This window comes from Apus apus, chromosome 17, assembly GCF_020740795.1.
Source record: "Apus apus isolate bApuApu2 chromosome 17, bApuApu2.pri.cur, whole genome shotgun sequence".
Lineage (NCBI taxonomy): Eukaryota > Metazoa > Chordata > Aves > Apodiformes > Apodidae > Apus > Apus apus.
Genome location: NC_067298.1, coordinates 2,497,257 through 2,510,390, shown reverse-complemented (window position 1 = coordinate 2,510,390; position 13,134 = coordinate 2,497,257). Strand labels below are relative to the sequence as shown.

At 55.7% G+C, this 13,134-nt stretch overlaps 1 protein-coding gene across 1 annotated transcript; it reads left to right on the top strand.

Moving 5' to 3' along the window:
* Nucleotides 1–1,026: 1,026 nt before the first annotated feature.
* On the top strand, nucleotides 1,027–9,927 carry PIRT (phosphoinositide interacting regulator of transient receptor potential channels). The gene is made up of 2 exons (XM_051634707.1): nucleotides 1,027–1,213; nucleotides 6,610–9,927. Exon 2 carries the CDS (start codon nucleotides 6,634–6,636, stop codon nucleotides 7,033–7,035), a length of 402 nt encoding a protein of 133 aa, XP_051490667.1. The 5' UTR covers nucleotides 1,027–1,213; nucleotides 6,610–6,633; the 3' UTR covers nucleotides 7,036–9,927.
* The last annotated feature ends 3,207 nt before the right edge of the window (nucleotides 9,928–13,134 follow it).

Sequence of the window (13,134 nt, the reverse complement as noted above, 5' to 3'; positions counted from 1 at the left end):
CCGGCCAGGACCCGAGGCAGGGAAACAAAGAGTTAAACAATACACTGGCAGGCTGGTGAGCTCATCAGAGCTGGGAGACATCCATTGTTTCTTAGACTCTTAGCAGAGCCCGGCTGACAACATCCAGAGAGATGTGGGGCTGGGGATGAGCCTGGCTGAGGAGAGCAGGGCCTTCTGCTGGAGCCCGTCCCGCTGCTGCTGGGGTGGGCAGGAGTCCCTCGCCTCCTGAGACGTGAGTAGGGTGGGTTTCCAGGGGTTTGGCTCCGGGGGAGGTGGAAAGGGAGCGAGCATACCCCACGTTTAGCCCCGAAAGGGGACTCGCAGGTGTGCCTGGCTCAGCGAGACCCTGAGCACGTAGTTGGGACCAACCCCAACTTTGGATGATGGGGGGGGGGGGGGGGGATCCCGAGGGATGCGGGAGGCTGGACCCAGCCCAGCTCCACCACCAGCAAAACGGACAGTGGCTCCTTTTCGATTCATCCCCAAGACCTGGCAGGGCTTGTAGGCGACGGGACGTCCCCTGACACCTCCCCTTGCTTCCCCACCCCTGCGGGCACCAGGACCCCCCCAGCCCCTCCAGGCTGCGAGGTGAGCAGGGGCGCGGGCACGGGAGGAGCCAGGACGGGTTTCTAGCCCCCAGGCACAGCCCTCCCGGCCCCCTCCGGGAGCAGGTCCCGGGCAGGACCCGGCCCTGCCGGGCTGGGCTCCCGCAGCCGCTCCCGCCGTGCCCGGGGGGGCTGGAGGGTGGGCTCCTCCGTGCGGAGCTCCGCGGGGGCTCAGCGCCCGCATCCCCCCGGCAGCCAGAGGCTCCCGGGCACCTCCGGGACCACCGGGACCCCCTGAACCTCCAGGACCACCGGGACCCCCAGAAACTCCAGGACCGTGGGGACCACCGGGACCACCAGGACCCCTAGAACCTCCAGAACCTCTGGGACCACCGAGACCCCCAAAACCTCCAGGACCACCAGGACCACTGGGACCTCCAGGACCAGCAGGACCCCCAGGACCTCTGGGACCACCAGGGCCACTGGCACCACTGGGACCCCCAGAACCTCCAGGACCACCGGGACCCCTAGAACCTCCAGGACCACTGGGACCACCAAGACCCCCAGAACCTCCAGGACCACTGAGACCTCTAGGTCTGCTGGGACCACTGGGACCACTAGGACCACCAGGACTGCCAGGACCTCCAGGACGACGGAGCCAGAGCACGGTGAGTGGGCTCCCTTTCCCAAGGAACAGGGGCTGTCTCCAGCCCCCCAGTCCCCAGCTTACTCGGTTTCTTGGGGTCTCCCAGCCCTGCATGAAATCTGGGCAGCCTGAAGCCTCCAACAAAAACTTCCTTCAAAGTGCATCCCTGCACATCTCCCTCAGCCTCCCTTCCCACCTGTCCCATGGTCACATATGAGTCCTCTAGAGCACAGAGGACTCTTCTCCTGGTGAACATGGCCCATGAGTGTCACCTGGGGGGTCCTCTACTGAGGTTAAAGAGCAGAACTGATTAAAAGAGTCAGCCTGAGACACCCCAGAGCAGCAGGAAAAGCCCAAAAAAAGAACTTCTCACTTTTCCTCTATTCCTCAACATTATGGTTTCCTCACAGCTGGGATCCACCAGTGAGGACTGGGGGGACAGGCAGGATGCATCTTCTGGCTTACCCCCAAGACTTTGCAGAGCACCTGGTGCTGCTGTTTGCCAGGAGACCCTCCTAAACCATCTGGAGGCCTCTGAAAACCCCAGAGACACAGGGCAGTGGGGAGGGTCTGGGGGGTCTGCTCTGTGGGACAGCCTGGGGCTTTGATGGGGCAGCATCTAGATCTCAGGTGGTTGGGTCAGAGATGGGTGGGGAAAGCCTGTGCACACCTGTGTTCAGGTGACCCACCCAGCTGCTCTAGGCTGGTGCTGCCTTTTACCCAAACTGGGTTGGTGGTCTCAGACCCCAAGGTCCAGAAGGTACCCAAGTGCTTGCTGTGCTCCTGTGGCACTGGGGTCCCCAACAGGTGGGTCCCAGTGGATCTCCCAGCCCAGAAACCAAACATCACCACACAAAGCTGTGGGAGAGCAAAAGGAGTAGAAATAGCACCACATGAGCCTGTTCCTTATAGGGTGGGGGGAGAGAAAGACCCCAGAGCTAGCTCCACCACCAACAGTTGCCCGAGGCTTGAGAGGCAGCAGCAGATGTGAAATCTGAGATGTGCTCTGGAGGCATTTTCAAGCCAGATAACAGTCATCTGCTGACAGGCTCCTTACAGCAATAATGATTTTAAAAACTGGGAGAAATCTGAGAGCATCATCCTGCCAGGCTGCTCAGCACAACCATCACAGCTTCGAATGTGAGCGCACCTGGGATGAGTTAGGGATGGAGCATGATGAGCAGAGCAGGAACTGGAATCACATTAGCTCTCCCAAGGGCTGCAGATGGATCCAGTGCTCACAAACCAACTCCTGGCCACTTGCAGGGAGTGACATCCTTCCTCAGCAGCAGGGAAAATCCACAGAACCTCATGCAAAAGCACAGAGAGAAACACAGAGTACATGAAATAGAGGAAAAAGACTCAATGTGGGGGAAATGGAACCAAAACTTCAGGCTTTGCCAGGAGGGGCCAGAGAAACGATCAGTGTCTGGGAATCGTGGTGAGAGGGGTGCTCATGGGAGAAAACAAGAGGTGGGGGAAATGCCCTCTGGTGTAAATGCAAACCTGAAAGGAAGATGGTGGGTTCTGCAGGAGCCTGACGTGAGTGTCCTGCAACACAAAGAGGAAGGGGCTTTGCAGAGCTCAGAGTACCCCTGGGTGTGGAGGCAGGGAGGCAGCACACGGGCAAGAAGGGAGTGGGGTGCCTGGAAGATGGGGCAGGGCAGGCTGCATTAGGCTGATGAGATGTGAGATCTGGGCTTTCTTCCAAAGAAGAAAGCAAATTTCCAACCGCAAAGACAAATTCAAATTATACAGTGGCTTGATCATAAAACCTCTCCACAATGGATGTCACAGGGAGAAAGCCAAGAAGTGCCACAGCTACCTAGGATGAAATTTCAGGAAGAGCCTTGTAGAAGATTTGAGCTAGAAAAGGGGGGGGGTCACAACCCAGGAACCCTACAAGCAAGGCAGCAGGTGGACAGGCTGCACACAGCAGCCAAGCAAGATGTTACCCAAGATCTGGGCACAACCCTGGAGGGATTTCAAAGCTGTGTGGATGGGGTGCTGAGGGACGTGGTTTAGTGGTGGGTTTGGCAGTGCTGGGTTAATGGTTGGCCTTGGTAATCTTAAAGGTTCTTTCCAACCTGAATGGTTCTATGATACCTTCACAGAACTGCAGCTAGTGGGGTTTTTCTGGAAGATCAGGCTGACTCCTGGGCAGGTTTTCTAGGTAGAAGCAGAACAAAAGTTCTGGCCCATGCAGAGCCAGCCTCACCATCTCCCCAGAACACCAGCCACCACTGACAGGATCTGTTTGTTCTCTGAGGGGCGTGTGGCTGCCTGGAGCCACAGCTTAGAGGAGCAGTGAGGGGGGCTGCATCTCAGAAGCTGGCAGCAGAGGAAGCTGTGCACAATCACACCTGACGTGGTTTGTAGAGCCACCAGAACAACATCTCATGGCAGTCTGTGCTACTGCAAAGCCAAGGGGTCAGCGTGCTCCCCTGCTGCCAGCCCAGCAGGCAGAGACAGGGTTAGCAACTGAAAAGGAAGATGAGAAACCAGAGCTTGCTGCTATGACCAAACTTACCTGCCTTGCCAAGTGCTTTGATCATCCAACATCAAGTGCTGTAGAATATATATCAGGATGGCAGAAAAGTGCCCCCTCCTCTGCCCCTGGCTGCCCAGAAAACTATGGATGATGTGTCCATTGCTCTTGGCTCTTGTTTTTTCGCTTGTTGGTCCAAGTTTGGCTAACCTGAAATATCACAAAATACATCCTTACCACCAGATCTGCATTTCTCCACCAGTATCTGGTTTGGGAAGACTAAACTGAACGACTACATCTGTCTCTGTTCAGAATAATCCACAAACCTTGGCAGGGGACACAGGTGAGAGGATACGGGAGGTGCTGGCTGGCACCCAGCCCTACCAACATCCCTAGGTGGGCACTGGGCCCAGTATGGCCCAAACACAGGCAGGTTTCCTTCAGATGGTGCCTGTGGAGCTGTGCCAGGCCCTGTGTGGTGGTGCTGGCCTGGTACTTGCTCTCACACCCATCAGCAGCACTGGGAAATGAGCTGGGGCTGCCGGGCTCCGTGCTCACCTCCCCTGCACCTCACTGCTCCCTGCTGCAGCCTCAGCTCTGCCAGAGGCACGTGTGGGATGCAAATCCAGCCCCCTGTCACCTTGCTGTGCCCCTGCTGCTAAGCCACCCCAGGAGACAGCCATGGTTCACAGAATCACAGAATCACTGACTGGTTTGGGCAGGAAGGAACCTTAAAGAGCCACAAAGATGATGGAGGGAGTGGAACATCTCCCTGATGAGGAAAGGCTGAGGGAGCTGGGTCTCTTTAGCTTGGAGGAAAGGAGACTGAGGGGTGACCTCCTCAATGTTTACAAATACGTAAAGGGTGAGTGTCAAGAAGATGGAGTTAAGCTTTTTTCAGTGATGACCAGTGATAGGACAAGGAGTAATGGATACAAATTGGAGCATAGGAGGTTTAAGGTGAATATCAGAAAAATTTTTTTTACTGTGAGAGTGACAGAGCCCTGGGACAGGCTGCCCAGAGAGGCTGGGGAGTCTCCTTCTCTGGAGACATTCAAAACCCACCTGGACACCTTCCTGTGTGATGTGCTCTGGGTGACCCTGCTCTGGCAGGGGGGTTGGACTGGGTGACCTTTCAAGGTCCCTTCCAACCCCTGGGATTCTATGATTCTATGATTCTGTGATTCTATGAAAGCTCATCCAGTCCCACCCCCTGCATGGGCAGGGACACCTCCCACCAGCCCAGGCTGCTCCAAGCCCCATCCAACCTGCCCTTCAACACTGCCAGGGATGGGGCAGCCACAGCTTCCCTGGGCACCCTGGGCCAGGGCCTCCCCAGTGTCTCCAGTGTTTGGGTGCAGCCAGGGCTGGACTGGGCAGCCCACCGTGCTGCATTTGCCAAGCCAGGGCTGGTGCTGGGTTTGGATGAGCTGCTCTCAGGCTCAAAGTTTTCCTGGTGCTCTGCTTGGCAGTGGAGTGGGCAGAGTGCTCTGCTGCCACTGCCCACCCAGCTGAGCCCCACCAGGCCAGCGTGGATGTGGCTTGGGCTCAACCACTGCCCTGCATGGAGAAACCCCACAGGGACAGACCTGGGACTGGCAGCTCTCACCAGTGGCTCTGTGTCTGTGGTGCTGGCAGAGAGCAATGCAGGGTCCTGGGCTGCTGCCCTGCTCCTTCTGCAGAGCATCCCCATGGCCTGAGGCTGGGGACAACCTAAACAAGCAGCAGAGCCCCTGGGGAAAGCCTGGTAGCTCAGACAGGAGATGGCTTTGCAAATAAAACCTGATTCCTGGGTGCAAAGCACCCACCACCCCAGCCTCTCCCACCCTCCTCACCACTGGTGCCCTCATGAGTCTATCTCTGCTGGGCTTTGCAGCAGCAGGGCAGAACTTCCATCAGAAGCACTCCCTGATCCAGCCTCCTCAGCAGAGCCCTGAGGCAATAGTGGTTAACATAATGCTCAGCCCTTCCCATTTACTATAATGGTTTCTCTGTTCTAAAGGCACTTTGTTTCTGGGAAACTCTATTTCCTCCTTGAGTTGGTGATAAAATAATGCCTCAAGAAGCCACAGTGCTGACCCAGCTGTCCAAGGCAGTGCATTTTGGTGTTCTCCTGCTCCCCAGCCCAGGAGCTCACCCACAGCCCACCCCAGCTTGCAGCTGGAGTAAAATTGTCTAGAAGCCCAGAGGGATTCGGGTGGGAAGGGAATTTAAAGATCATCTAGATCCAACCCCCTGCATGGGCAGGGACACCTCCCACCAGCCCAGGTTGCTCCAAGCCCCATCCAACCTGCCCTTCAACACTGCCAGGGATGGGGCAGCCACAGCTTCCCTGGGCAACCTGGGCCAGGCTCTCACCACCCTCACAGCAAAGAATTTCTTCCTAATGTCTCACCTAAATCTCTCCTCTTTCAGCTTAAAACCATGACCCCTCATCCCATCAGTCCATGCCCTTTTAAACAGTCCCTCCCCAGCTTTCCTGCAGCCCCTTCAGGCACTGGAAGGTGCTCTAGGGGTCTCCCTGGAGCCTTCTTTTCTCCAGGCTGAACACCCCTGTGTGAGGAGCACTTCCCCATCTCCCATGTGTGCATTCAGGGTCCCAATGGACATCTAGTCACCCCACCACTGAATCCCTGTAGGAGATAGCTGCTGGCCAGCTGGAAGGTCTGTGGTAGGACAGGAAGAGGGTCTGTGGCAGTCCCACCGTCCAAGGCTGGGCAGTGGAACTCTGCAGGCAACATCAGCAGGACCCTTGGCCTATTCCTACATTTCCTTGCTCTCGTAGATGTGATGCTGCTCTCCCTGCAGGGACCCACCAAGCCTCCTCCACCTTCCTTTGCTGTGGCACTGCTCAGTGACCAAAAGGAAAGCGCCCGGTCCAGCTTCCATCACCAGCCTTGCTCAGTCCTTTCCCTTTTTTTCCATCTCAGGCCTCCTCCTCACATCCTGCCACCATGGAAATTCCTCCCAAGAGCCCTGATGAGAGTGAGAAGTCTCCTCAGTCCAAGGACCTGCTGAGCAGCAGCAACACAGCCAGCACCCTCTGCATCAGCTCCCGCAGCGAGTCCGTCTGGACCAGCACATCCAGAAGCAAGTGGGAGATCTACCGCAAGCCCCTGGTGGTCATGGCTGTGGGAGCAGGCATCTTCCTGGTGGGGATAGTCATCACCAGCCTGCCCTGCTTCCTAGACAGCAACAAAGGCGTTTACAAAATGTGTGGCCCAGCTTTCCTGTCCTTGGGACTGATGCTCCTCGTGTGCGGCCTGGTCTGGGTCCCCATCATCCGGAAGAAGCAGAAGCAGAGGCAGAAGTCCCAGTTTCTGACAAGCCTCAAGTCCTTCTTCTTTAATCGCTGAGGGCAGCCCAGGGCCTGCCCACCAAGGCTCCTCTCCCCTCCGCCCACCTCTGCTGGTTAGTCATAAACAGACATGTTCTCCTACTCTCCTGAGGGATTTCATCCCAGTAAGGCTCCTTCCTCCAGGTGAGACACACTGCACTGGTCTCCAGTGTGAAAATGAACTTTGTGTTTCAGCCACATCATCCCAGAAGAAAAGGGAACAGGATTTTGCAGCTGAGCCCAACAAGGCTCATCCAAGCTCACCCAACACCGAGGGGTGGGAAAAGCAAAGCTCTCAAGTAGCCTGGCTCCACAGAGGACCTTCTGCAAGATGTGTCAGCAGGGAGGAGGAGCCGTCCAGCTTCAGAGTGTGAGTAACGCCAGGAGGGACCATCACTGCCTGCAAACTGCAGCTCACGTGTAGAAACTGGGAAGCCAGAGGTGGCTCATCCGGAGTCAGCTGAGAGGAGAAGCAGGACAATGTAGTTCCAGACCACTTGGTGTCGGAGGCGACCACCAGACCAGGCAACACACCTCACCAAGGCTGAGGAGGACCAGATGTCACACCCATGGTCAGGACTTTCCTGTCATTGACCTGTTAGGGCAGCTGGCTGAGACATGGCTGCAAAACAGAGCTCACTCCTTGCCCAGGTGGAGCATTCACAACCTTCATGTCTTGCTCCAAAGGCTCCAGACAAGCTGCAGCTTCACATTTTATTTATTTCTGCCCCCCCGCCTGGCAGAAGATGTTTAGGAAAAACTTTTCCTTCAGGCCTGCAGAGGCCAAGTTGTTTGGCAGCATCTCTGCATTGGCACTGGTGTCTGCCACAGACACCCATGAACCCCAACCTATTTGTGCAACCAGAACTGGAGCACAGGGAAGTGAGACACATCATCTCCACCAACCTTGTGTTTCTGCTTTGAACAGACATGTGCTGTGAGGCAGTTCCCTGAGGAAGACATGGATCCTTTCTGCATGGTCTATAATTTTGTATTCTCACCAGGCCTGGCTTACTGTAAAAAGACAAATTTGAAATGCAAATTCTCAGTCTGAAGAATTGGTTTCAGCATGGACAGCAGGATCTGGGTTGGTATAAATAGGGCCATGATGTCTAGCTCTTAATTTGGGGTTCAGGGAGAGGTGAGAGTCTGATTTTTCAGAAGTGCTGCTCCAGGATCCCCTTCATTAGCCCAGTGAGACTCCCCAGCAGAGCCAGCACGGGCTCAGAGGCCCTGACACCCACCATGGCGTGAGGGTGTGGTTGGTGCTGAGCAGAAGCAGAAGAGGAACACAGAAGAGGAGACCCCCACCAAGCTCCTCTCCACAGTCAGGAAGCTGAGGCAGCCCTGCTGCTCCCCAAGTGCCATGGGAGGGGGAGAGGCTGGGGTGGAGGGTGTGCATGGGGAGAATTTGCAACAAACTCTTTGGTTTCAAGCAGGCAGGGGATGACAACCTCCATCAGATCCTGAGGAGAGGAAGCTCATGTAAGCCCTCAGGTTTCCCTGACCCCGTATCCCACGTCTACCAACAGCTCCCAAGGAAGGCTGGAGAAAAGTGCAAGACCTTCTCCTGCTTTATGTCCACCTGCCAGTTCACAGCAGCCAGAGGTTGCTCCAGACCATTGCTTAATGGTCCCTGATACAGCCAACGTGCCCAAGTCCTCCTGATCTGCCCACTGCTTCAAATCTGTTTGCATTTCCAGGCTCTGCAGCAGCCTGGAGCCACAACCCCTTCGAGCCCTTTAATTTCCTGGCCATGATGGATGCTCTGCATGGCATCAGGAGACATGGCCAGAGCAGAGGGTAACAGATCCTGCTGCTCAGGGAAAAGCAGAGGGGATCAGATCCTGCTGCTGGGGCCAGCAGGTGCCCAACAGGCCAGTTAACTTGGTTTGTTCCCTGTAATCCAGGATCATGAAGCCATAGCTGTGAGAATCATGCTCTGGGCCATGAGTTCATTCCCTGTAGGGAAATATTTAACCTCCTCCTGGCCATCAGCTCCCTCACAGCTGAAATAGGTGCCACCTCAGCGTTTCCACCTGCAAGTCTGGTCCAAGGTGCCCAAAGGCCAAAGTGGCAGCACCGTGCTGACTGGGCTAACCAGGGAGCTGGGGCTCCCTTGGCACTGCTGCCAGGCTCCCACCAGGATGTGACCCAGGCTGACCCAGCCCATGCACCTGGAGATCCCATCCAGAAGTGCTGGGAGAGCTGAGGGAGGCAGGTCCCATCCTGGCAGCTGGCACAGCTGGATTGCAAGTATTCAAGCAACTCAGGTCCCTTTGCCCCAGGCTCATCCTGGCTCTGCCTTTTGTTCCCTGTGTGGAGCAGGTGTCTGTGCCCCTGGCCAGGCTCATGAACGGGCTTTACAAGGTGTGTGATCTGGCACTGGTCCCAGTAAACCTCCCTTTGTTCCTCAGCCATTCATCATGTCATGCCAGGCTTTGCTTGTGTTTGCAGCCCTGGCTTGGCACTGGTGTCAAGGGATGGAGCTGCAAGAGGCTGAGGGTGCTCCCCAGAGCTCCTGCTGGGGGGAAGCTGCAGTCAGATGAGCAAACACGTGTCAGGGATCCTGAGGAAGAAATCGTGGAGTCATGTCAAGGGCATCACCAGGTCCTGGTTGGCTCCAACCTGAAGATCAGGCCACAGACAGGCACCCAAATGCTGCACAGCCTGGAGAAGGCACCTGGAAATGGTCACTGCTGGAAACAGCCTGGCCAAGGACTAGAGGTACCAAATGGCCTGGAGAGAGGGAGCAGGGGTCCTGCTTTCCATGTCTCACCACCAAGGGTAAGGAGATGGTCAATGAAATGTTACTATTACAAGAAGTCACTGAGACAAAGAATCTAATGGGATTCCAGACTGGTCATTGATAACAAGAATATTAGGCTTCATTAAAGCAAAAAATTCCAAAGACACTTTCAGGTTGCTGCTCTGGTCTCCTGTCTGTTGGCTTCTGTCTGCAGGCAGGGAGGGAAGGCTGCATGAGGAGGTGTTTGGGAGGGATGGTGGTGGCATCCAGGGGCCACCATGCAGGACTCTGGGGGGAGGAAGAGGTGGGGCTGGTGCTGCAGGTTTGTTTGGGTGGTGTCCGTGTGCCCTGGGCAAGGGTCTGAGGTCTGCAGGTGTGCCCAGTGGGCACCTCCACTGGGGTAAGAGGAACACAGGGGTGGCATGGGAAAGTGCCTGGCAAGAGGATGGAGCCTGCCCAGGTGAGGGTAAAGGCAATAGCCCAGGGAAAAGCATGTAGATGTGGTGCTGAGGGACGTGGGTCAGTGGTGGCCTTGGCAGAGCTGGGGTAATGGTTGGACTGGATGATCTTAAAGGTCTTTTCCAGCCAAAACGATTCCATGATTCTATGAATTTAGGGAAACAGAGATGCTGGGTATCTTGGAGGCTTTTCACAAGGGTTTCATTAGGACCTGATGTGAAATCCGTGTCCTGCCGTGGCCCAGCAGAGCCCTGCAGGGCTGCTGGAAGGTGAAACCCTGCCTCTGTCTTGTGGGACCTGTGGACTGACATCCCCCTGACATGATGGGGCTGTAGAGGCAGGGGCATCCATGGGTTAAAACGTGGTTCTGGCCAACAGAAGCAACAGGGAAGGATGAGCCCTCTAACTTCTGTTACCCAACGAGGTGGGTGCTGGAGAAGCCCATGAGGAGCAGATGGAATAAAGGGCTGGGCTCATGTGCTGTCTCCTCCTGTCACTGCTGGAGACAGCACGGGACTAGAGGGACCTCTGATCTGATCATAGGGCAGTTTGTGCCTTGGGGTAATTCCCATGGACCCACCAAACCCTGTCTGACTGCTCCCCAGTGTTCCTCCCTGCTCCCACTGAAGCCTGTTTGAATCCTGGTGTGATGCTTTGGATCAGACCAGAGAAATTCATGTTTTAAAGAACACCAGGTTACCCAGCAAGCTTAATTATGTCCAGCTCTCACTAAAGCAAGCTTAGATGCCATCTGCCAGCTTCCCCTCTTCTATAAAAAGAACAGGAAATCTATTGCAAAACTCATTATCTCTGCAGAGCAGTTCCAAGAGGAAATGTTTCTCCTGCCTCTCAAAGCTCAGCCCTGCCCAGCAGGCCCTGCCCTGACACAGCTCCTTGCATTCCTGGACCTCAGCAAGAGATAAACCTGCCCAAAGGTGCTGCCCACCTCTCTCCAGGGATGTTAAGTTGTGTTTTATCTCGCTTCACAGAACTGGATTCACCCCTGGTGTCACTGTCAGGTTTCTGCAGCTGCTGCTGGGGATTGCACTGACACTGTCCCCCCTGCCCAGGGCTGTGAGGGGTTTCAGAGCCCTGTAGATGTGGTGCTGAGGGACATGGGTCAGTGGTGGCCTGGGCAGGGCTGGGGTAATGGTTGGGCTTGAGGATCTTAGAGGTGGTTTCCACCAGAAATGATCTGATGGTTCTCTGATCTAGACATATTCCTCGGAGCACTCCCGTAATTTCTTCCTGGAAACACAGATGAAGGCTCAGAGGGTCATGGGGGCTGATATCCCAAGTCCCCACTGGGATGTCACCTTCATGCCTGTGTCTGGATAATGAGCTGGGCCACCAGTTCAGTGTGCACCCTGAAATGCTGCTGCTGCTTCCTTGCACCCAAGGGTGCAGATGACATCCCACCAGGACGAGCTGCAATCACCCCTCCCTCAGAGCCAGCAGCTCTTCCCTCTCCAGTGAGGGTGGTGAGAGCCTGGCCCAGGTTGCCCAGGGAGGCTGTGGCTGCCCCATCCCTGGCAGTGTTGAAGGGCAGGTTGGATGGGGCTTGGAGCAGCCTGGGCTGGTGGGAGGTGTCCCTGCCCATGCAGGGGTTGGGTCTAGATGATCTTTAAATTCCCTTCCAACCCAAACCATTCTATGATTCTGTCCTTAATGAGCAGGAACAAGAGTAATAACTTCCAGAGGACTCCCAATGCTCACTGTGATTTTTGAAACCCCCCCAAAAAACCCAAAAATCCTTCCCATGTTTGCACTGGGTGTTAAGAACATGGAACGTTTGAACCAGCTCAGACCTGCCCCGTGGCAGGGAAAGTGGCAGAACCAGGTGTGAGCAAACGTGCCCCAGCTTTGCCCCATAACCTTGCTGAGGGAGCAGAGGGAATGCTGAGATGTCAGAGATGGTAAATCTGGTTATTTCTCACTCTGACATGATACTGCTGTGACCTGGGTGTTTCCAGGAAAGGAAATGCCTCCAGCCCTGCAGGTCCCAGAGCTGCCAGGCAGCCCCAGGCAGGGCTGGAAGTTCCTCCTGCCAGGGTTGGGTGTTGCAGCAACAAAAGCAGTTTGGCTTTTTCTTTTCTTTTTTTTTTTCTTTTCTTCTTTTTTTTTTAACTACCACTCCACTGGAATATCAGGTTGCAACAGAATTCAGCAGCACAAAGGAAACTGTTGACTTCCAGTGCTCTCACCTCTGCCCCCAGCAGCAGCAGCAGCAGCAGCAGCAGCAGACTGGGAAAACTCCAGGTCCTTTTGTTGAGGGATTTGCAGCATCCAGCCCACTGCAAGTCCTGAAGGCTCAGAGACTTCAGAGACACCCACCCCTGTCCCAGCCTCCCCCTCAGCATCCCTGGGAAGGAAATGCCATGAATCCCACCCTGCTCCTGAGCTTTCACCCAGCCTGAACCCCCAGCCCTGCCACCAACCCCTGCACTGCCAGGGCAGTGGGGGGGTTTCTCAGGACACCAACAAGAACCTGCTGAAAATGTCCTCCCCACCTCAGTTCTCATGGTTTTTAGACCTGCTTGGACCCTGCTGGGGGTTATAAAACCTTCCATCCCTTCCTGTGCCAGAGCACCTTGGGGGGTTAGGGGAGCCAGGTTGGGTTGGGTGCTCAGCCATGGGCTGGGGGGAGTGCAAAGACTGAAACCCCTCTGGTGAGGGCAGCTGTGCTCTGGGCAACCTGTGGGGGTGTGGGGGTGTTGCTTAACCCCTATGGAAGGACCCCCAGCCTGGCCAAAGACCCTTTCCTGGGTGTTCATTTTGTTAGCAGCTTTCTTGGAGGCTTGTGAGCCCCCAGGTTTAAACCATCTATTTCAAACCCACCCCTGGCTTGCTCAGCTCCTCTCTGGTCCCGTGAGGGTCTGTCAGGTGTGTGCCACTCTGCAGCTGCAGGGG

What these genes read in the sequence shown, in the direction of transcription:
- PIRT (XM_051634707.1), top strand. Translation starts at nt 6,634, where the DNA reads ATGGAAATTCCTCCCAAGAGCCCTGATGAGAGTGAGAAGTCTCCTCAG.